Genomic DNA, 22,416 nt, shown 5'->3' with positions numbered 1-22,416 from the left:
AATTGTATTATGTATTTGTTTATTTCATTTTCTAATCACAGAAATGCTATAGTTGCTGAAGGAAAATTGCTTAAATTAATTGAATCTTTAATTAAAAAGTTGCAAATAATTTCACAAGCAATGAGCAAGTTTAAATTAATTTAGGGATCTATAAGAGAGTATTCTTCACTCTATGCTTATTACCAGTAGGTCTGTATCATATTAATCATCTTTATTTCAGAGTTAACAGCCAGCACTCCATATCATGAATTTATAATGAGCCCTTGAGAGTCTGAAGCGATGGTGCTGAGGGTATTGAAAACTATTTGCATAAGGTTTCAGTGCAGATTTCAGCTCTAAATCAGCTCCTGACATTTCTTCCTCACTGCTGCTGTCCGTTCTAGTCACCATCTTCATGCCTATTCGCCTTTGAAATCTTACAGACAGCTTCTTGTTCTTCCTGGCTGATTGGAAGAGGTTTTAGCCTGTTGTTGATTACTAATATCACTTCCACTACAACTGAGATCTCCAACCCCAGTCCTGAAAGCTCTCAAATCAAGCCAGTTTTTGTGGTCTTGATGAAACATCGAATTCTAAAGACTTGGAACAATTGCACCGTGATCAGTTAAGCAGATAACGCGGTAAATTAAGTAACTGCAGGGTTGTTTGGAACAAAACTCTGAAGACCATTTAACCCTCAAGGAGCAAATCCCCATTACCTGAACGTATTCATTAATCAATAACTTGCAGATGTTCCCAGTCTTTAAAAATGGGTGTTTTAGAGTTACCTAAAAGTACTAATAATAACGATTGAATTGCATTTATATAGTGCTTTTCATCCCACAGGTTCCCAAAGCCTTTATACATAGAAGGAGAACCATATCACCCACTACTGAAGTTCAAACTCCATTATGCACCAACAGTTCCCAACTCACTGCAGATCTGGTGGAGGAGTGAGAAATGGCTTCAATTAAATTAAAAGAAAAATTAGGAAGGCCAGATTTCCCAAGGCCAGACTGTGACAGGACACTGGGATTACCATCCCTACTCTTTTGAAAAAAGCCATCAGATCTCACATGATCCGGCAGTCTGAATTGATTAATGATAACTACCAAATGGGCTGTATGGACCAAATGGCTTCCTCTCGGTTGTAACCTTTCACATGTTCCTACGTCACCTATGAAGGATGACACCTTCTACAGCATAGTGTTCCCAGTCAGCTGACTGGAGAAATTCCAGTCTTGGAAAGTCTAATCCAGGAGAGTCCCAACTTCCAATCCATCTGCTGACTAGGATCAACCTTCCTTAGCTTCTGAGATCTGAGCTGAGAAGATCAAGCAACAAGTGTGTAATACCAACTGGATTGGAGCTGTCCAGGAACAAGGTTGGACATCCTTACAGTAGATGTTCTCCGATGTCCATGACAACATGGCACTATTTAGCCAACAGCAATTAACACAAGCCAGCCTGCACAAGATGGGGGCAGCTGGGAGAAACATCTACACTGGTTCATCTGAGTCATAATAAGCAGACTGACATCATCAATTGCTGAATCGGAGCAAAACCCACCAGGAAAAGGACTGGAGACCTCTGGGGTAGGTTCTCCAGGATCAGAGTTGGAGACCTCTGCTGTGAAATGCTGAAGTGAAGATGCTTTCGGCAATGCACAAGAGGCACGTACACCCACAATCACGCCTCCAGTGAGGTTTCTGTTCTCCATAACACAGCACACAGAAGAAAATGCTTGGTGTCCTACTCTGTATTATAGTTTTTAGGAATCATGGACCATACCACTTGCTGGGCCATTAACACTCCTTTGGACAGGATGGTCACTCCTAGGGGACACACAAACATTGTGATAATTATACATACGAACATGCCTAATGTTCCCTTTTCCAGTTATGACCATTTGTCCACATTCAGCTCAGCACTTGAACTACAAGGCCCTAAGTCTCTACTTCCTAGATCAAAGTGCCCAGGGTTTCTGTCAACCAAGATAAAACAATGTAGGGAAGCAATTAATAAAGCCAACATAATGCATGGATATGCAGAAAAATGTGTGGAATTCAAAAGAAATGAGGTCATGTTTAAGCTGCATTATGCTGCAGTGAATTCCATGTAATACACTGCGTGCAGTCTGGGTCACCAAGCCACAGATGAGATTCTCCTGCCACGACAAGGGGCCAGGAAAAAAAGTGCAGAGGATAATCACTGGACTAAAATATGTTGCAGGATGGAATTATTCGACCGAAGAAGGAAAATAAAAGGAAGTGAAAAAAGGACCCAGGCCCAGCCCCTCAGATGTCTTGTCAGAGATGCACTGATAAAAACGAGGAGCTAAAAGAGATGGTCATGGGAGGGGAGTTGTTGGTTGAACGGTTGTACATAACCATGATAGGAATGCATTCTGACAAGGATTCTTGATTAAATGGCTCATTGCCGTTAATAAGTGCCTGAAATTTCTTAAAAAGCGTTCCTAAACATAAATGCAGGAAGAATGAGTGAAAAAATCCAACACACTTCGAATTCCACTCGAATGTTTTTTTGTCATGACACGCAACACATTTAACACCACCATGAGAACCTATTAGAATAAAACACGTCTGTCCTGGAAGATACTGTACATGAATATCTGCTCTTTTCCCCAGTCACACATATAAAAGACATAACAAGCTCCAGTTACTGGTTCCATACTGGTGAACAAGCTCTTTCCGTAAACTAAATAAGATGCCAGAACAAAACTCTTGTTCCCCTTTAAGCCAGGTGAAGGTGTTCAGGAGATAAGAAGTCATGGGGCGACACCGCGGCGCAGTGGTTAGCCTTGCAGTGCTGGGGCCCTGGGTTTAATTCCTAGGGTGCTATCTGTGTGGAGTCTGTATGTTCTCCCTGTCTTCACTTGGGTTTCCTCCCACAGTCCAAAAACATACTGGCAGGTCGATTGGGAAGACCGGCCCTGGTGTGTGTGTGTGCGCGTGCGCCTTGAAATGGACTGGAGTCCCATCCTTGCACCTGTTGCTTGCCAGAATAGGGTCCAGTTCCCCTGCGACCCTGAATTGGAAAAAGCAGTTAACAAATGGATGGATGGTTAAAATTTCATTCTTTAAAAAAAAAAATCTTTTTCAGTGTCTCAAAACTCAACTGTTGCAGGCTGGAGACGCAGTATGTAACCGGTACACACAAAACTACATATAAAGTACCTCATTTAGAGTTACTATAGTATACGGCACGTCATAAAAATCACGCCCTCTGTTTCCTACCTCGTCGTCAAAGCTAGGCAGTGTTGCTGCTGTATAAATACTGCCCCGGCTGGTCATTTTCCATTTCGTTGTATGATAGAGAGACATTAGCACCACTCCATTTACAGCGTGTTCGTCACTCCAAGCTTATGGCAAATAAAGCCAGTTTTCTTTCTACAACTGGTACCCCTTTTACTCTTTAAAAATTCCGCCGAAAAAGAGAAGACGATTTACCAAAACCTTTGGGCCGTTATCTCACGTAAGTAATGCCCGTTTCCGCGTCTGTTTGTGTAAAAAAAAAAAAGGCTACAGAGACAGCGGCAGGAGAAACATGTTACAACATGGCGATCGTACCTAACAGTGTAGGTGGACGGAGTAGATGCTTTAGCTGTTGCTGATTGGAATATCCCCGATTAGATAGACTAATACTGCGGTTAGTTTTTCTGGTGGTCCTTGAATAATGAAACAAGGGAACTGGGATATCGGGAAGGTTAAAGGAATGCGAAAGAGCAACAAAATAACGCCGCAAGTGCATCGGTCATGTTGTATTTCTAGGCTTAAGGTTACTGAGCGCAGGGAATCCGGGTCCTTCTGTCATTTAACAGCAGCTTGAGATACATGGTTATACGTTTTTAAGGGCCTTGGTTACTTTATTGCCACGATTTAAAATATCGTGCTAAACCAGCACGCCTCCTCAAAAATAGGGAGGGTTTTTTTTTTAATATATATATATGGTTTTCTGGTTCGTGGCAGTTCTTCCGCCGTCGCCTCCTTCGGTCATGATGTAAATGTCAATCCGGGATCTTGGCTGCCAAGACGCAGCCGGCTGCACTTTCGGCGCAGCCAAGTTTCATAAAATTAGACCCCTTAGAAAAACCCCAAGAGTCTCGATTGGGTATATATTTAAGGGGGAAAATGGAAGATTAATCAACAAAGTTACGGCCCGGAACTACGTTTGGTTGAAGGAATGCAGCTTCCTTTTTGTTGTGAGCGTGGAGCCTGAAGCTACGGTCTCGCACAAGCATGTGTTCCTGCCAGTAGTACTGTTAACCTGTGACCGTGAGGAGTTTTTATTTTTTCTTCGACACAACCGTTGTTTGTGCGATTTTTTTTTTTTTTTTTTGCCGCCGCCTCGTTCAACAGAGACGTGCGACTCCTCATTCTGCGTGGTTTCGGTCACCCGGTGTCCTTCCCTGCGGAGGTTTCCTGTGTCGTCGCCGCCGCTGCGGCTGGTCGGCAGGGAGACCCGCCTCCGCCGAGCGCGTCGGTTATAACCGGGCGCTGCTGGCTGGGATTTAACCCGACCCGGGTTCGAAAACCCTTTCGGTCACCTGCGATTTCCGGTTCCCGTTAAAACGTTTTCGTGTGTAACTAACCGTGGTCCCATAGTTTGGGGGGGGGGGCAGTTTAACGCCGGGTTATCGGTTAAAGGCAGATGTTCACGGAAGGGATGTGTGTGTTGGAGATGCCTTGGCGGCGGCGGTTGCTGCTGCTGCCGCTGCAATTTGCAGCTGGCGTGGCTTAACCGTGTGACCGTTTTGAGTAACAACGGGAAAAGTGCAGACTGCTTCAAATCTCTGTGCTAGAAAGTTGTTTTGTCCCTAACCCCCTCACTTTGTGTCGGGGAAGTTTCCATCAAAGGAAACGGATTATAATTAGAACCGGGGGTGGGGAGTGGGGGGGAGCAAGAGAGGATCTTTTAGAAGCGGTTGAATACATTTCTGAAACACTTTATCCCCAGATCTGCAGGTCTTGCGTTGTCGCCCTGCTTCTTGTCACTTTGAGGCGAAGTGGGATGAATGTATACAACTGTAACAAGCGTGGCGAGGCAAAAGACTTTTTCTCAAGCTGCGTTTTAACGCTGGCTGCAAATTGAGCGGGACTTTTAAATGAATTCTGGTTTGGACTAGCTCGATCGTGTTCCGGCAGAAGGGGGGGAAAAAAACAGCACTGCGCGTACTGTGCAATACTGCGGATTGCATTCATTTCCCTTAGCAAGAGAGAGGACGTGAGCAGCAGTATGGTCTGCAGGCGGCTTAATTAATATTTTGCATCCACGTTTTGTTTTTTTTGGGGGGGGGGGTTAGGGAGCGAAATGGTTAAAGTGGTGTTAAGCGTGGTTTAATTGCACTAAGTATTAAGGGTTTTACCTAGCAGGATCAAATGAAGGCTTTATTAAAATCGCGTTCCACCACTACAAAGGAGCTCTGTTTGCCACGGGGATCTATGAACAGTAATCCTAAATGAGGTTAATAAAATTCATGCTTCGTTTATTTGGCTGTTATAATAAAGGGACGTTAAATTTGCCCGAGCCTGTCAGTACAATAGCCTGTATTTCTTAATGTTGTTTGCCAGCGTTACTTATCACTTATTATATTTGATTTCCCCAAAAGTGAATAGCAATTTCGTCTTTCTGTCCAATTAATTTGTGAGCGTCAGTTTATGCAATTGGTGGTTAAAACGCATAACGTTCGCCATCGGGATTAACTACATTTTAATCAACTCCAAAAAATGCTCGTGTCTGTATTTAATCTTTGACTTGCCATTACGTCGTGAAAAATCTTGGGATTTTCATACGGAGGGATTTGAAGTTTTAAAGTGGTTTAACTTGCAGTGATCTAACGCAAGCGTGCTTCTGTGTTAGCACGAATAAAGGTTAAAAGCTACTTCAAGCAGGTAAGGTGTCCCTCAGGGGGAAAATAATTCATATCGCCCTTTAAAAATACAGCTGCGGACAAAATAACACGCACTCCTCCTGAGGCAGTGGTCGCAAATGGATGTGAGGTTTGCGCTTTGTCTGAATTGTGGTGTTGGGTCTGGGCTCATCGTAGAAGAGGGAGGGTAATAAATGTAGGGCCTCTAGGGGGCAGCACTGTGACGTGTAGCCGTCTTGTGTCCTGGGCTAAGTTACAGACTGAGGCACCTCCTTTGGGTAAGTTTGCGTGTTCCTTCAGTCTGCTGGGGGATCTGTTTGTTGGGTTGTCCGTTTTCTTCCATTTTTCCCCAAAGACATGCCGGCTAGTTTAGTTCTCACAAAATTGTCCCCTTGTGGGCAACGGACCGGTGTCCTGCTCAGTGTGTAGTACTGCTCTCCGCCCTGTGCTTCAGGGATAAGACTGTGAATTGTCCTGAACCTTACCGGGGAGAAGCGGAGATCTGATGGGCTCATGCCAAAGGCAAAGAGCAAAACAACTGCTCTTGAGCTTTTCTACCTGGTGATTAAGATCAAGAATGTTGCACAGAACAGTCTTAAGAAATTCAGTAAGGTAACCTGCCAAGTCAAAGTGCCAGGTTTAGCTTCAAATATGGATATGCAATATGCATGGAAAGTAAAATGAGCATTAAGGCCCCTTTCCTTGGCCAACTGTATAAAACCCCTAATGTTTAGGTACGTGTATGTGAACAAATCTGTGTTAATCCTGTCACTTTTGACTGAGTAATGATCTAAATCAAATGCGTTATTATATCCTGAATAACATTATGGTATCAGATCTCTGTTTCTAACTAATTAATAAGGAATCATGGCAGTTGTGTATTTCTGTAAACCGATTTTCTCCTCTGTTGTCTAAAAAGGCTCAACACAAATGATGCTAGTAAGTATCTATGTAATTCACTCAGCCAAACTGTGCACAATCTTACCCCAAAGCATGGGATACATCTTGAAATGAGGCCTTCATTCAGCAGTGGTTTTGCGATTGACAAAGAATTGAAATATTGGTCGCTTAGAAATTCAGTCTCATTCATCCTTCTGGAAAAGTGGAGGTTTGTGTTGAGTACCTTTCTGTGTCATATTTTTCTAGACGTATATTTTCACTTTGTTTGTACCATCTTGTGCCCGACATTTGTCGTCTGAGGCAGCTGCTAACTGTGAAGGCAGTGTGGAAAGCTGTGCTGTAATGGTCATGCTGTTATTTTTATTTCAGATGCAGATTTCAGTTACAGCGGCTGTCACTCTCTGAAGGACTTGTATTAAAGTCACATACGTGACTTTTTAGGTTTAGTAGTATTTACTTATTGAAGTAAGTTTGCTAATGCACTTAAATCGTATGCTTTCATGAAGCGCCAGAAGTTAAATTGTTTGGTATTTCAGTTGCATTGGAAAGACCGATTTATGAATCTGTACAAATAGCTATTCAAACGCCTATCATTTAAATTTTCGCAAGGAGAGGAATTGTTCTGACATGCCCCACTTGAGCAATGAAGTCAACCTGGGGACTATGGCCGGTTTGTGAGGGGCGTTGCTCAGAGAATAAGATGTTCTGCTCACAGTTGGCAGATGAACCCTGTGCTGTGAGGCACAGGCGTTGTTCTGGAAGGGACTGAGTCACCACGCTGTCCCAGCAGGTACACCTGCGAACTTGTTCTCAGACGAGAGTAGCTCTTGGTCTGCATGAAAATGATCTGCGTGCTTAGGAGAGGTGATGTTGGCAGCGGAGAGACGGCTGTGGTCTTTTCTGGGCCAGGCAACATCAGAGCTGGAGGCTGAGGGTGATGTGTTTTATTCATTGGTGACTGCTATTTCCCCCTCGACAGATATAATGGAAGATGAGATGAGACGTCCTGACAAGCTTTCAGCTTGCAGTAGAAGTGTGATGAGGGGTGGACTCTCCCTGTAACACAAGAGCACCTTTGGAGCAGATTAGAGGCCAGTCTTATTGCCCGGTGATGCATTGGCGAAGCGCTCGAGCCGACGGCTTTTCCTGGTTTCCTGGCAGAGCCAGTCTGGAAGCATCCGTTTTCCAGCGGCGTGACACGAGACCACGCGGTGCTGCGCTTACAATGGTACAACTTCACGGAAACGGCGGTCCTGCCGTGGGCTGCCCTGTTCTTCTGACCCGCGTCCATGTCCGCAGAGCTACCTGCCAGTGCAGTCCACAGGAGGGCGCCTTCGGCAGCTGGCCGCAGCCGCACGGGGGGGCGGGGCGGGTGATCCCACAGCGATCTGTCCAGAGGCTGATCGGGTCTATGTGTCGGCGCTGCCAGACTCGTTCCTGCTCAGGGCCGCCATAGCCAGTGCAGTCTTTATGACTGCATTTCGATGGTCGTGTTTCAAACTAGAAATGAGCATGATTCTTTTTCTTTTTTTAGGTCTGTTTAAAATATTTGATTGAATCCATCAGCCTTCAGTGTTCCAATCCTGTGCGTCAGTATTGCTGTTTTGAGTGTTTACATGCTGTATTACACATTTTGTACATAAAGGCTCTTTCCTAGTCTTTGAACAGCTTTTACCTCTGGCACCAGGCTAAGTGCTTCGCAAAGGTTTGCCCATTGCACTCCTCTTGTCCAGAAAATAGGCATGAAAGGAATTTCAGTCTAGAAATGAGAGAATTTGAGTTCTGACATACTGTGTATATAGCTGTTCATTAGACAATGGCTGAACAGTTCGTCTGTTGCTACGGTAGGGATGCTTTTATTTCAGTATTTCTTAAACACGGGTAGAGGTGTGTGAATGGCAGACCTCAAAGATTATTTAGAACTGAAAGAGAACAAGTAGCATTTGAACGTGTCTTAACTAGCCATTTGAGCCTTGGAAAAGTGTACCTTCAGACAGTCCATTGTTTTAGTTTTCCACCGTGGACTTTTAAAATGTGTACGATCGGTAAATAAAATCCACTTATTTAAAGAAATCTGCCACGACGGGCAATAGTTGTTTGTGCACTTTCCCAAGAAGCATCTGGACCTGCGCACGAGAAGTGGTGGAACGTTTGAAGTTATGGAGCTTATCTGGTGATCGAAAACCACATAGTGTGTAATTTTGAATGCGTTGGTTGTATGGAGCCTCGATGTTATATAAACATCTGTTTAACCTCTATACAACAATAATAATTCATTATTGGCGACGAGCAAGAAAAGCTTTCAGGGTACATCTCGTGGCTTTGGATGGAATCTAAGAAATGACCCAAGTGTCCACAAGTAGTTTAGACTTAAACTGCTATTGCAGTTCCTGTGGTTGTTTGAAAGGCTTTCAACGAGATCGTATTGGAGCTGCCCTTCAGAGATGTTTTACAAGGTCCTCTCTTTAATAATGGACAGTGCTCCTTTCTCTTATCCCAATATATTATTTGAAAAGCAATATGTGGGCTCCAAGGCCAGCAGGATCTTTATTTTTGACATGGGTGTTTGTGCAAGCTTGATGCAAAAGCTTTGCTCTGTCCCCTCCCCGTGTGGGACTCGTGTCCAGTTGTGGGCTGACTGTTACCGTTTGTCTTTCTCAGGGCGCACTCTCTGTGCAGGTGTACAACAGTTACCCAGAAGGCCTAGGAGCAGCCCTCTACAGAGAGCAGTTTGATTTCAACGCTGAGCCACCTTGGGATCCCAGCTGATAGTGGGAGAGGTCCATCTCCTGACTTGTCCATGTGAGTAGCGACGTCTTTATATTGGGGGGGAACTGGCAGGAATTGCCTGTGGAGCATACAGTAGAAGTGACATTGAAGGACACGATTCTGTGTGCTTTAGTATTTTACACCATTCACTTTGACTCTTTTGACAAGTATGTGTATACAAGCATTCTATAGGATATTTGTGGCTTAGATATTCCGTGCACTTTTATTGCACACGGTATTTTCTGCTCGTTTACCTAAATAGTCATTTGGTAGAGTGAAAATTTGTTACATGGGCCTGATGAGAGGACTGTTAGATGGTCCACGTCTGTGAGGAATGCCTCCGCAGTTGTTTTTTTGTTCTTGCTGGGGTATTGTACGTTCCTGTGGCAGACTCCGAGCTGTTAACCGAGCTGCTGTGTGGAAGGGTTGAGAAGTGTGGTCTGGAAGCATAAATCTCCAGTCAGGTGACGATGACTGAAAGCAGCTGCAAAGAGCTGGGGAACTGGCCCAACAGACCTGGGTGCGCAAACAGCTCTCCGAGCGGTCAAAAGCCACTCGAAAGACCCCACTCGAGCGCAGGTCAGCACAAGAGCCGTGACCAGTGACCTGAACAAGGCCTGTTGTTACTTTGATAGAGCACTGCTATGCTTTTTGGCACAGCCAGCTGTGGCGTTCCCTGACATGGCGTTCTGTAACTTTATCACATGTGCAGATCTTAACCCACAGCCCCCCAGTTTTATATTTAGCTAATTCTCCAATTAGCTAAGGTCTCTAAAAAACGGACCCTTTATGGGCCATCACCACTGGGGATTAATAGTAGTGGTTACAAGTAATTGGTATTGAAGAAGATGGGGCCACAATGGGTTTTACATCCATTGTTTTCACAGCGCCTGCTAAGTCGAGGTGGCAGCCTGGGGATTTTCATTTGTTCCATTTCAAAGGGGCTCTGCCCTCTAGGAAAGAGGTGAACAACCGCATACAGGCAGCCTTGTGTGTCCATGAGTCGGAAAACATTCTGTTTTCTTCCCTTTGGGTAACTAGGGTGTACGCCTTCCAAAGGCGAACGCTGTTATATGTACACAAAGAGTTCTAAAACCATCGTAACTTGTTTTTGTTGCGAATGGAAAGAAAAGATAATAAAAATGAAGTCGCAAAAACAAATGTAGCCGTTGGCCGTTATGAAGAGCTTTAGCAGAACGGCAAAGCTGAAAGATGTAGGAAAGAGTGTAAGACTTAAGGTTACCTACCATTGTACAATTCTCGGTGGCTCGGTTTTAATAAGTGCCTTTTGAATTTTTTGTCTAATAACCTAAATTGTCGTGCGTCCCAGAATTGCCCTGCAGAATATTGGGGAGTAGATCATGTTCTTCAATCTAATACTGATTTTTAGAGCTCAGGATTTAGTCTGTAACATCTCCGACATCGACAGCTTGCAGGTTTGTTCAGTGTTGAATTAATTTCTGTAGAACATCCTTAAATCTCTCAATCAGTTTTTGTTAGAAGTGACTGCTGAACATTGTCATTCTCCTTTTCAGTCTGTTTATTTTTATGAAATATTTGCCTTCAGATTGCCCCAAAGGCAGGCAGTCGGCACATCCTGCCCATGTGACATCATACGCTTATTGCAGAATGCTGGTTAGAGCAAGAGTTTAATCACACCCTTGTGTTTGTCAGTACAGCCTGTTTCATTTGTGATGTTTAATCTATTCAGCAGCACCAGTCATTTCGTTTCTTGTTTTTGCAGTTTGTTGCATATTTTCTAAGGATCCCAACTCAAGGCTCAGTGACCTGATTTGCTAGTAAACTTGGTTTATGATTGTCGGCTTTGCGGAATACGGCTGAGATGAAAGGTTTTGTCGATGAACCGAACTACACTATTGACCTTTTGGAGGACGGCGCGACGCTTGGAGATGTCATCGATAACCATATTTGTGAGCAGGCTCTGGTAAGGATCGCATGGAAAATGTTTTTCAAAAGGGGAATCCAAGTTCTAAAAATGTGTAAGCTGTTTTTTTTTTTTTTTTTTTAGTGGCGATAAAGTTCTTTAGTCTTGTGTGTTCTTGTTGCCTGATCTTTCTCCTCAGACTAGAAAACTATTTAAAAAGTATTTCACAGCAGATTTAATAGTTATGGATGTGTGATTTGGTGAGGAAATTTGAAAGGACCCATCACACGCATTTTAATTAGAAATGCAAAATCACTTCACTTAGTGCAGTAAAGAGCAGTTAGCTCAAATTGAATTTTCAGTGACTGCTCTGCTCAGACATGATCACTTGATCTCCCTGCAACCCCTTGATGCCTTGAACTCTTAAAAGAAATGCTTCTTAGTAGTACAGTTTCTACAGAGGTTTTCACCCTCTAGTAATGTTGAATTTTGCTGAGTTTCAGATCATGTATACAATTTTTTAATGCAAAACAAATGTTCAGTCTGATATGTGCTAATTGCTTGTATTACTCGTGGGCTATGAATATGTGCTCTTGGCAGCAGGTACTGTGGTCAGTGTTTGTAGATGGGTCTTTACCAGCTTTGCATAGTTGGGCTGTGTAGTTTGTGCCTGTTCATGGCAGAATTGCTCCAGTATTAACAAGTTTGTTGGGAATCGTTGGTGTGATGCAATCCTCACATCTGGAATTGGACTGAGATGCTCCAGGACATTTATGTTCTTATCTTGAGGCTCCAGAGTGTCTTGGGCATTGCAGTCACGGTCATTTTCTGGTTGAAAAATGGACCATGAAATTGTGAATTTATGGCCCAATTTTAGGATCTCACATGACTCCATCAGGTTTTCTTTAAGGATTTCCCTACATTGTGCTGAGTTGTCACTTCATTGCAGATGCTCCTTATCCTTCATTCCCTGCTGGTGAAGCATCCCGATGCCACTTACATGCTTGGCACTGGGGATAGACTGGTTGACTTGTGTCAAATGCAATGCTTCCCATTCAGTTTGAAAATGTTCAAACATACTGCCCATTGTCACCGGTATAATTGAGACTGCGGCGAGCATTTTCAGTAAGGTCTTCTTACGTGCTACTTTGCTCATGCAATCCAGCTTTCTGTAGGAATCCGGACATTGTACGTTGACTTATCTCAGATCTAATCCTTTGGAGTCCTTGATGGCTTCACGGTGGCATCTTGAACTATTTTCTGTCTTTCCATCTACTCTCTGTGGAAGAGTGACCTGATCCTGGAGATCTGATGCTTCTTCTGATCTGCTTTTCTCTGCCAATGTCCCTTGTTTCAAAATTTGCTTGGTGTTCATGATTGTTTGATTGCGTTTTTGCCAGCTGTGACTTGAAATTCAATATCTGTCTGAATTTGTAAAGGGTGGATATTCGGAGGTTAAACCACTTTGATTACACACAAAGGGCATTTCACTCATTTTGTGACGTTTCAAACTTTTTTTTTTTGCAAGTGCTATGACTTAAAGTTGCCACACAAAATTGATTTGCATGGTGCCAAAATTTTCATAGCTTAATCCCTTTAGAATAAATTGTGAAATTCAAAATCGAAACTCCCATTTGGTAGTGTGGTCGCCACAAGCTCAGATGGTAACCATGCTGAAACGCTTGGAGGTGATTTAATTTTGAAAGGTGCTGTAACCTCGGCACGAAGCCCCATTCCTTCTACTTGAACGGAACAGGTTTTTCACCCTGATCTGTACCTGAGGAGGAGGCATAAGAGATCTAATCCTAGTCTAGTTTTCATCTTCCAATTATAGGCACAAAACCTGCTTGCAGATCATGGCTCGACATCTTGGATTTAACTGAAAACGCGGGTAGTCTGTATAAACGCTTGGTTGTAGTTTAAGACAAATGTTCGTCTTGGCTTTTATTTAACTTGTATCTTCAGTCAGTCCTGGGTGTCGGAAATACCCGAGTTCAAGGTTACCATTCCCAACAGCTCCAGTGCATAGACCCTTTTGAGCAGCTTCTCCCCCAGGTGCTCGCTGTTGTTTCTGGCTTTCCGAACTGCCCTCGTTCCAGGGTGGGCCAGAAGCACAACTGCATCGATGGCAATTCAGAATCCCGTTTGACCTTTTGCTTTCAGCTCTTAAACTTGAAAGATATCCTTCAAATAGAAAACTGAAATCGCTGCACCTGTGATAAAGAGCTCAACTGGAGCAAAAGCCAGCAGAAAGTGTTCAAGCAGAACCAGGGCTGGGACAACTGCTCTAATTTACAAGTTTTTTTTGTACTTGTATAAAAAACAATGCACGTTTTATATATATATACACTGTACATTTGGCAGGCCAGCTCATTGTACAAAAGGATTTATCGTTAACATTCAAAGGTGTTGTCTGTTTTAAATCCCTTGCAGGTAGACTGATGTGCTTGTCCTTTGTCCTCAGGCTGAAAAGAATGCCTTTTTTGTGGCCGACCTTGGGGACATAGTGAAGAAATATACCCTGTGGCAGAACGTCATGACGCAGATCAAGCCCTTCTATGCTGTGAAATTTAACAACAGCCAGGCTGTCATTGAGATCCTGGCAGCGCTTGGGGCCGGCTTCGCCTGTGCCAACAAGGTAATCGATTTCGCGGGCTAGCCGCCACTGCGCAGCTGGTTTCAGCTCTTCTCAAGCAGCGCGTTCATGAGGAAGGTTAATGCATTTCTTAAACGGTTCGCTCGTCGGCCTTAAGGTACAGGATCTAATATAGGTTGAAGGCGTCTTGTGGTACCTTGACTGGTGTTAAATTACATGAGAAGACCACGTCAAGTTCATTTTAGCACCTCTTCTGAACGCGGTATTTTAGTGGCAAGGAGTCTGTAGTTTGCCGTTCTTGACTTGAGCTCCGAATCCAGCGATGTGTAGGCATCAAATTAACATGCTGCATTTTAAACTTAAATCCAATAACGATTAAGTGTCAGCAGTCCAGTTGGGTTTCTGGGCTCCTCTAATTTTGATTTAGTGCATGCTTGGTTTAAAACCTTCAAAGACGCGTCATAAGATCTGAAGCCCATCATGTACAGTCTATGTAAAAGTCCTATGAAAACCACAGAGCATTTAGTTATTTTACTAATTTACGGCTTGCAGTGACTTTCTGTGACCATGACAACCAATTATCACTGCAGCTTTTTCATAAAATTCTTTAACTTAGTGGATTGCAGTTATCACTTTTGGGGTTGAGTTAAAATGCATTCTATTCAAGATGTTTATTTCCGGTTAAAGTGAAATAGCTGTGGGATATATTCTCGCCTTTTTAACACTCATTTTCCTGGATCTTTGGAATGGTGATGAAAAATCGACTGATGTTCTGCTGCAGAATGAAGTGGAACAGTTCCTTCTTTCAACACAAATAGATGGTAGCCCTCTATAGCACGATCTGATGAAAGACCCTTAGCTCTTAAAAGTCCTAGATTTATCCAAAATTTGGTTTATAATTTTTATTTATGATGCAATGACTATTTAATGGGAGCTCTTTCCCCTAGAAAGACCCTGCCACCTAGTGGCCAAATGTATACCTGCTCTACTGTTTCTCTGAGGGACCCATCTTGTCCATGACAGGCTTGTGAAGCTCACATAGGTAGCTGGGTCAGCACGCATAGACTGCAGAGAAACGAGTACAGGTTTATTCCATTGCTGAAAGGAAAGAAAAGAGACAGCGTTTTGTCTCGGCTCCACAGCAGAAACGTCGTCTCTTCTCTTTCCTTTCAGCAATGGAATAAACCTGTATCTGTTCCATGACAGGCCTGTGCTGGAGTGTACCTGTTCTTCTGAAGGAAATGACACTTTCTGATTCTGTATTATTGATTTATGGACCTGCATCCAAGTGCATCAATAGGCTGGCATTTTTGCTAGAAGCCTACTATGGAATCTGGGATTGAAAACAAAGGTACTGGCTGCAGGTCTAAGGTGTATTGCGTGCTCAGTGTATTTTTTCCCTTTTCAGAGTGAAGTCGCACTTGTGCTGAGCTGTGGCGTTGCTCCAGAGAACATTCTCTTCACTAGTTTGTGTAAACAGCTGTCCCATGTCACAAATGCTGCTAAGAATGGTATAGATATCCTAGTGTGTGACAACGAGACGGAACTTCGGAAGATCGCACGTTGTCATCCAAATGCCAGGTAAGCATCTTTGGGCTTTCCGACATCATGCGCTGCATGAAAGCATTTTCACCCTGAACTGTGTAGACATGCATGCCTGTCATCATGCACCGGGATAAAGTCCTATATTAATTCAAAGAGTGGATTTCTGGTGAAAGCAGTGCTTGAGTTGGTGTTTAGCTCTGCTTTGTCATTGTCTACATGAAATAAATTCAAGTAGGGAGCTGCGTCGGCATGTGTAGGCTGCAAAGGAACAAGTACAGGTTTATTCCATCCTGAAAAGAGAAGGCTCCACAGCCAAAACATTTTCTTTTTAGCATGGAATAAACCTGTACTTGTTCCTTGACATGAATTTTGTAGCTGGGGTGTGGACCCTTGTTATTCCAAAAAGAATGCTATTGATGCACGGCTGATTTTTAAATAATCAAATGGATTCAGCTTTTGAAAAGAAGTGGTGTGGTAGTGTTCTTGTTTTCCCACAGCCCCCATGCCCACAGGTGTGGCTGCTAGGCTCTAATGGCTAGTTTTGTCTCCCGTACAGGCTGAGTGTTGTGTAGGTCCTGTGGCTGGAGCACAATGAAGCAGGAGCATCGCCAACCTAAACCCCCCCCTTCTGCTTGTGACAGTCTGCAGGCTATGCTGTAATCCCAGTGTGCCCCAATCACCTTGTCCTTCTCTTAGGCTTCTGCTGCAAATTGCCACGGAGACCCACAGCGAAGGGGAGGAGATGAGCATGGCCTTCGGCTCCACGCTCAAGAACTGTAGGCACCTCCTGGAATGCGCTAAGGAAAGAGGCGTTCAGGTGGTGGGGGTGAAGTGAGTAGATGTTTCTAACCTCGTCGTTCACATCTTGAAGCACTGGGTCCTTTGCTCTTGTTGGGTTTCAGGCTGGAGGATGCCATTCAGTCCTCCTTATAGTCCACAGCCTTCCTGTCTGGCCCATTTGGTTGCTAGTCGATGAGTGATCGGAGGTTCTCATTCAAACATTTCTCTGCAGTAACTCAGGGCGGAGGGCAGCTTGCAACACGAGTTGATTTGAGATTCTTCGTGACTGGAAGAAACTAAGCCCCTGCCACTTTCCTCGATCAGTGTCTAGTTTTTATTTTTGTGAAGATTGCCTTCGTAGGACGGTGTTCACTCTCTGTAAGCCAGAGCACCTATAATGAAATGGCAGCTGTGAGGGTGTTCTTTCCCGATAATCATTCTGACTCCCATCTTTTCTCTGTTCAGATTTCACATTTCAAGCTCTTGCAAGGATCTGCAGGCCTACACCCATGCTCTGTCTGATGCTCGCTGCGTCTTTGATATGGGGGTAAGTGAGGAGGAAAAGAGAACTGCAGATTCAGGATGGATGTTTCATTTACCTAGGGTAACATGCTGTGAGAATTAATTCTCACTCGTTTTTTCCTATAACATATTTTATTTTGAAAAGTGCATACCATTTTAAAGAAACGTGCATACAGTCAGTTATACAATCAATAGTTTTTCACCAGTAGGGGGGCAAATAGTGTAATAATACCCCAAAGTGTTACACGCTGTAAACAGTGGTAATCCTTTTCTAATTTGACCGGTTTCTTATTTCAGGAGGAGTTTGGCTTCAACATGAACATTTTGGATATTGGTGGTGGATTTTGTGGGTCAGAGGCACAGCTGGAAGAGGTAAGTCTGTTTGCAAATGGCAGACAAATGTACACAGCTCGACAATTCAAAGGGCAGTGTTGCACATTGCTGCTAATGTTAATGTACATTCGGCTATATTTCACCTCTCCTAAAAATAGTCTTTACAAAAAATGGACAGCTGTGTGGAGCTGCTGAGAGCTCTTTACCTGGGATTACAGGGCTGTGTGCTCAAATCCTGCTGTACCCTGGTAGGTTACTTCACTCCTGTTTCTCCAGTAGAGCACCCTGCTGTAGCAACAGGTCTCCAGTGTAAACGGAGTGCTTACAAAGTGACATGTTTGTTCGTTTGTTTTATTCTGTGCAGATATATCGCAGTATGAGGCCATTGCTGGACGTGTATTTCCCTCCAGAGTCCGGGGTGTCTCTTATTGCTGAACCTGGGAGTTACTATGTCGCTTCTTCATTCACTCTGGCTGTCAATATTATTGCCAAAAAAGTGGTTGCAAGGGATCAGTATGATCATCTTCTAGGTAATTTCTTTTTCCCCAAATTGCAAACATGGTAGCATGACATCAGAGATCAATATGCTTTTTGATTTCATTATTAATTTCAGGACATTAGAGCCTGTAATCTACATTTTTTGTCTGCCTGATGAATTACAGGTTTGTATTTCTTGGAAAATTTGAGTGTTTCACATATTCCCTCTCTTTGCCTTTTCCAGACGTCGAACCTTCCCTGAATGACGAGCCAGCATTTGTGTATTATATGAATGACGGAGTGTATGGATCTTTTGCAAGCAAACTCTTGGAAAAGGCGATAGCTGCTCCTTCAGTTCATAAGGTAGATGGAGCACTTAAGATTTTCTGTGGCAGAAGTAATGTGTAAAAAAAAAAAAAAGCTACTGTACCTTTTTTTAAAGAAATGTATATTGTGAACAGCTGTCAACTCCAAGGACCTTTCCCCCAATGGCTTTCCCAGTGTTTGCTCTTACCCCAAGGAAAATTGAGTTTTTAATTGCTTTAAAATATATATATATATTTTTTTTAATTTCCTGTGTGTAACTTTTTGTTTGCATTTTCTGGTTACTTGATTGGTGCACATTGTCCACTGTGAATGTCCTTCTCTTTAACCTACATGTTGCATCCTTAGTGTATTGACTGGGGATGCTTTTTTGTAATGCCAAGTCCCAATTTACAGTTCACACTATAGTTGACACCTGCACATGAGGTCTGAGCTAGCAGGCAGGTAAATATTGCGCGGTGGCGTGAAGGCTGAAATTTGACTTTATTTTTTAAATATTCACAGAAATCCAGCAAGGAAGAGCCAGTGTTTGCCAGCAGCCTATGGGGCCCCTCCTGCGATGGTCTGGATCAGGTTGTTGAGCACTGCCTGTTGCCCGAGCTCGAAGTTGGAGACTGGGTGATTTTCAACAACATGGGGGCTAACGCAATGGGGGGGCAGTCCATCGGCGACTTCCAAAAGCCCCCCATTTACTATCTGATCTCCGCATGCGATTGGTAAGGTTTCAGTCTGCGAAGTCCTTTAGTTCCTTAAAGCTGGAGTACATTTAGACATATGTTTCAGTTTATCTCTGGCTTCTGACTTTTGCCAAAAAAGTGGTTCTTTCTAGTCCCTTTACTTTCAGCACCTAAACAGTTGCATGAGTGCTTTTCAGAAAGCCAGTCTGTGTTGGGTGGGGGGGGGGGGGCTGGCTCACAACGGGCCACCAAGCTCGAGCCTGGAGTGAACAAAGCTGTTGGCACTTGTGGGAGTATGCTCGTCTGTTTTGGCTAAGCGCACTGGACATGCTCCAGACCCCCCCCCCCCCCCGAGATCAATTTGAATGTTTAATGTTTTCACCACAGGTACGAGATGCAGGATGCTGGAGTTACCCTGGAAAGCGCAATGAAGAATTTCTTGGTGATTCCTTCTTGCTTCCAGTTGGGCCAAGAAGACCATATTTCTGCCCCAGCTTAGTGCAGAGGCAGAGGAGCCGAGTTGCCCGAGCTTCTGCTGGTCTGCTTTGGTCAACATTCCAAGGTGGAAAGAAACCATGGACATGAGAAATGAAGAGTGTTACCTGAGACCAGGCATATAGGGTCTTAGTTTTTGATTGCTCTGCCATTGCAGAAAAAGTAACAAACTCTTCCCCCCCCCCACCCCCCAACCCCACCCCAGCCACTTTGCCCACATCGATAAAATATGCAACAAAATGGATGACTTGGTAGAGATGGAATCCCACTGCTGGGTTTCCTGCTCAATTAAAGTTTACATATGTGTTCATTTTTTTTAATTTAATTTTTATATAATATTATATATACAGATTATCTGTTGCCAGTCTTGTAAGTCTGCAGTTGTCTGTAGAAAAACAGATTGATTTCAAGAAAAATGTCAAGTAATGCATTGACTATGTAAATTTGTGCTTTTTGCTCTGTAGCATAGTGGGGGGGAAAAAAAAAGTGAAACATTACTTTGTGGTATGATGACCTGACCCTACCCACTTAGAATTGCAATAAACCATTGTGTAGGTCTGGTTACTTCGTCACGTCGAGCTAAACGGGTTGTACAGCATATACAGGCAGACTTTAGCTCCATTTATTAGAAGATGTAGGGTCCCTTTACAGTATAGCTGTAGTGACACTTGGCAGTGTTACAGAAAAGTATTTTCTTTACAGGTGAATTTTTATTCCTTGCAGCTCTAGGTGTGATTTGCCATCCTAATCTCGAGGTGCACCATTTTGTTTTGTTTTAATCTTGCACCCAGGGCTTTTCCAGGCTTTTTTTTTTTAAAAGCCATCTAACTGCACAATGATCACTCTCTGATGGTTTTAGAATTGTTTAGTCTCTGGAAAGCATGGTAGTTCTTTCCGATTCATGCTGTCCTCAAGCCCAGGATGCAAGCAGAGATTTGGGGTTTTAGAGTTGTGCTGAAAGCAATAGACCAGACTTCTGCAATTAAGGGCTTTCATTTGCAGGAAGGATCCTATTTTTCAATGGGTGCATCCCCAGCAGAAATTTAGGATGGTATCCTGGCTTGAACACTGTGCGCGTTCGATTATGGTAGAAAGGACCTTTCACAATGCTTTAGCTACCAGGAGCAGCCACAGACTGTCCTCATGGTAGATTGTCATTAAAGTTCCTTTCAGCTGGGAATTTGTCTGAATATCACGAGTTGTAATGACCCACTTTTTGCAATTCTGTATCTGTATGAACAGATGCACTGTAATGCAAAATACAACTTTCTCCAAAGCACTAATGGACCATTGCCCATTTTTGATTGTAAAATTGTGCTTGTAAGGTAAATAATTTAATACACCTTCTTTGACTGAATAATTGTGTACTGTTTTTTTTTTCCCAACCATCACCTCTTTAGCATGTACCATACACTGTACCATCTATTAAAATCATACACTTAAATTCACCCATCCAGGTGGATTAAATTAATATATTTGTTTAACTCTGGGAGGAAACTGGAGCACCTGGAGGAGACCCATGAGAAGATGGAGAGAACATGCAAACTCCACCAAAATAGGTCCAGAATTGCATTACGCCACTGAGCTGACCGTGCACTTAAATGTTTTTCTGTGCTCTTAGATCATATGCATTATCATATTACGGCAAATGTTTGCCAAATCATTACATGGAGAAATTACATAGGCATTAAGACTTGAAAGCCAAAATCCTCCCTATACTACACAATGCAACAATGACCTAAAAGCTCTGTAAAAGAGCATGCTTTTTTAAATGAAACTGTCTTTGTACTTGTAGGATAGATGTCCTTCCTCTCTAGTTACTCCCCTATGCTTTGGTGATTGATGTGCTAGAGTGACAAGCCTGTGCCCCCGTCTGAAGGCCATGGCTACCTCAGCCTTGTGTGTACTTGGGTGTAAGTACTGATACTTGGGTTAATCCCTCAATGCTCATAACTGATGGTGAGAGCAGGAAAGCCTGAAGAAATATTACTATTACTTGGGAAGCTACAAGAAGCCTCTGGGCCAGCAGCAAGCTGGGGTCAGCAGTTCTACATGTTCATGTAACTAAAAGTGCGATTGTGTTAATGGGCCTTAGGGCATTAGATTTTTTTAAATTTAGTGTTTAAGAACTACTCCTGAAAAAGTATGTTGCGGTCTCATTTCTCTGTATAAAGGTTTACTGGAAATGTGAAGCACTAATAATAATTATACAGTATATCATTATACTTGTATAGCTCTTTTCTGGGCACTCCACTCAAAGTTCTTTACAGGTACTGGGGACTCCCCTCCACCACCACCACTGTGCAGCCCCCGCCTGGATGATGTGACGGCAGCCATAGAGCACCAGTACGAGTGATGAAGCCAATTCATAGATGGGTATTATTAGAAGGCCAATGGGAAATTTGGCCAACACAGCAGGGTGACACCCCTACTCTTTCAAGAAGAACCCTGGGATTTTTAATGACCACAGAAAGTCAGGGCCTTGGTTTTACATCTCATCCGAAGGATGGTGCCTTTTTACAGTATAGTGTCCCCATCACTATACTGGGGCATTAGGACCCACACAAAGCACCACCTACTGGCCTCTAACACCTCTTCCAGCAGCAACGTCAGCTTTCCCAGGAGTCTCCCATCCAGGTACTGGCCGGGCTCACACCTGCTGAGCTTCAGTAGGGCTGCCAGCTGTGAGTTGCAGGGTGATATAGCCTAAAACTAACTACAGGCAGTCAAAAACCTGGATTTTTCTCTAGGTGAAATAAGCATAATCGTTGTCCTACAGTAACTTGCAAATGAGATGTGACAGCAGGCTTTAAGTTGCAGTTCTTTTGTTTCTTGATGGCAGAGGCGGGTGCGTGGGTCATCTGCCAAGCAAACCGAACAGCGGACCGGTGAGAGGCTGCCAGTGTAGTGTAAGAATCTGCCTTCAGGGGCCAAAATAATTACCTCCTCCCCAGAGGTGCTGCTGGTTCAGCAATACAGAAGCCCTCTTGGCACATCCTGATTTAACTACAAACCAAGATGCAAAAATGTATATTGACCTTACCTTCCCTTTGTCTGGGATAGGGAGGAGAACTCACGTTTGTCTTCTCTATTTTCTAAACAACTTTATTGTCCATCCAAATGGGTGAAACTTTGTCTTTGGCATCAGCTTACAAAACTACAAAAACAAAACAAATAACTCTCGACGTAAAATGAGTCCAACTTAAAAACCAACAATAGTCCTAGCTGTGCAACAATACATATT

The 22,416-nt window shown here is 43.5% G+C and overlaps 1 protein-coding gene across 1 annotated transcript; it reads left to right on the top strand.

Annotated features, from left to right (window-relative positions):
- Positions 1–3,298: 3,298 nt before the first annotated feature.
- On the top strand, positions 3,299–20,529 carry azin1b (antizyme inhibitor 1b). Its single transcript, XM_088928508.1, has 12 exons — positions 3,299–3,474; positions 9,431–9,571; positions 11,283–11,483; positions 13,888–14,061; positions 15,428–15,600; positions 16,261–16,395; positions 16,810–16,891; positions 17,164–17,238; positions 17,564–17,729; positions 17,921–18,039; positions 18,505–18,716; positions 19,065–20,529. Exons 3-12 carry the CDS (start codon positions 11,382–11,384, stop codon positions 19,174–19,176), a joined length of 1,350 nt encoding a protein of 449 aa, XP_088784634.1. The 5' UTR covers positions 3,299–3,474; positions 9,431–9,571; positions 11,283–11,381; the 3' UTR covers positions 19,177–20,529.
- The last annotated feature ends 1,887 nt before the right edge of the window (positions 20,530–22,416 follow it).

This window comes from Atractosteus spatula, chromosome 12 (genome assembly GCF_055471065.1).
Source record: "Atractosteus spatula isolate fAtrSpa1 chromosome 12, fAtrSpa1.hap1, whole genome shotgun sequence".
In the NCBI taxonomy this organism is placed as follows: Eukaryota; Metazoa; Chordata; class Actinopteri; order Semionotiformes; family Lepisosteidae; genus Atractosteus; species Atractosteus spatula.
The sequence above is the reverse complement of the archived record's forward strand: the minus strand, read 5'-3'. Positions and strand labels throughout refer to the sequence as shown.

What these genes read in the sequence shown, in the direction of transcription:
- azin1b (XM_088928508.1), top strand. Translation starts at nt 11,382, where the DNA reads ATGAAAGGTTTTGTCGATGAACCGAACTACACTATTGACCTTTTGGAG. An exon ending in CGTTGTCATCCAAATGCCAG is followed by an intron (nt 15,601 to 16,260) that starts GTAAGCATCTTT and finishes TCCTTCTCTTAG; the next exon opens with GCTTCTGCTGCAAATTGCCA. An exon ending in GCTGCGTCTTTGATATGGGG is followed by an intron (nt 16,892 to 17,163) that starts GTAAGTGAGGAG and finishes TTCTTATTTCAG; the next exon opens with GAGGAGTTTGGCTTCAACAT.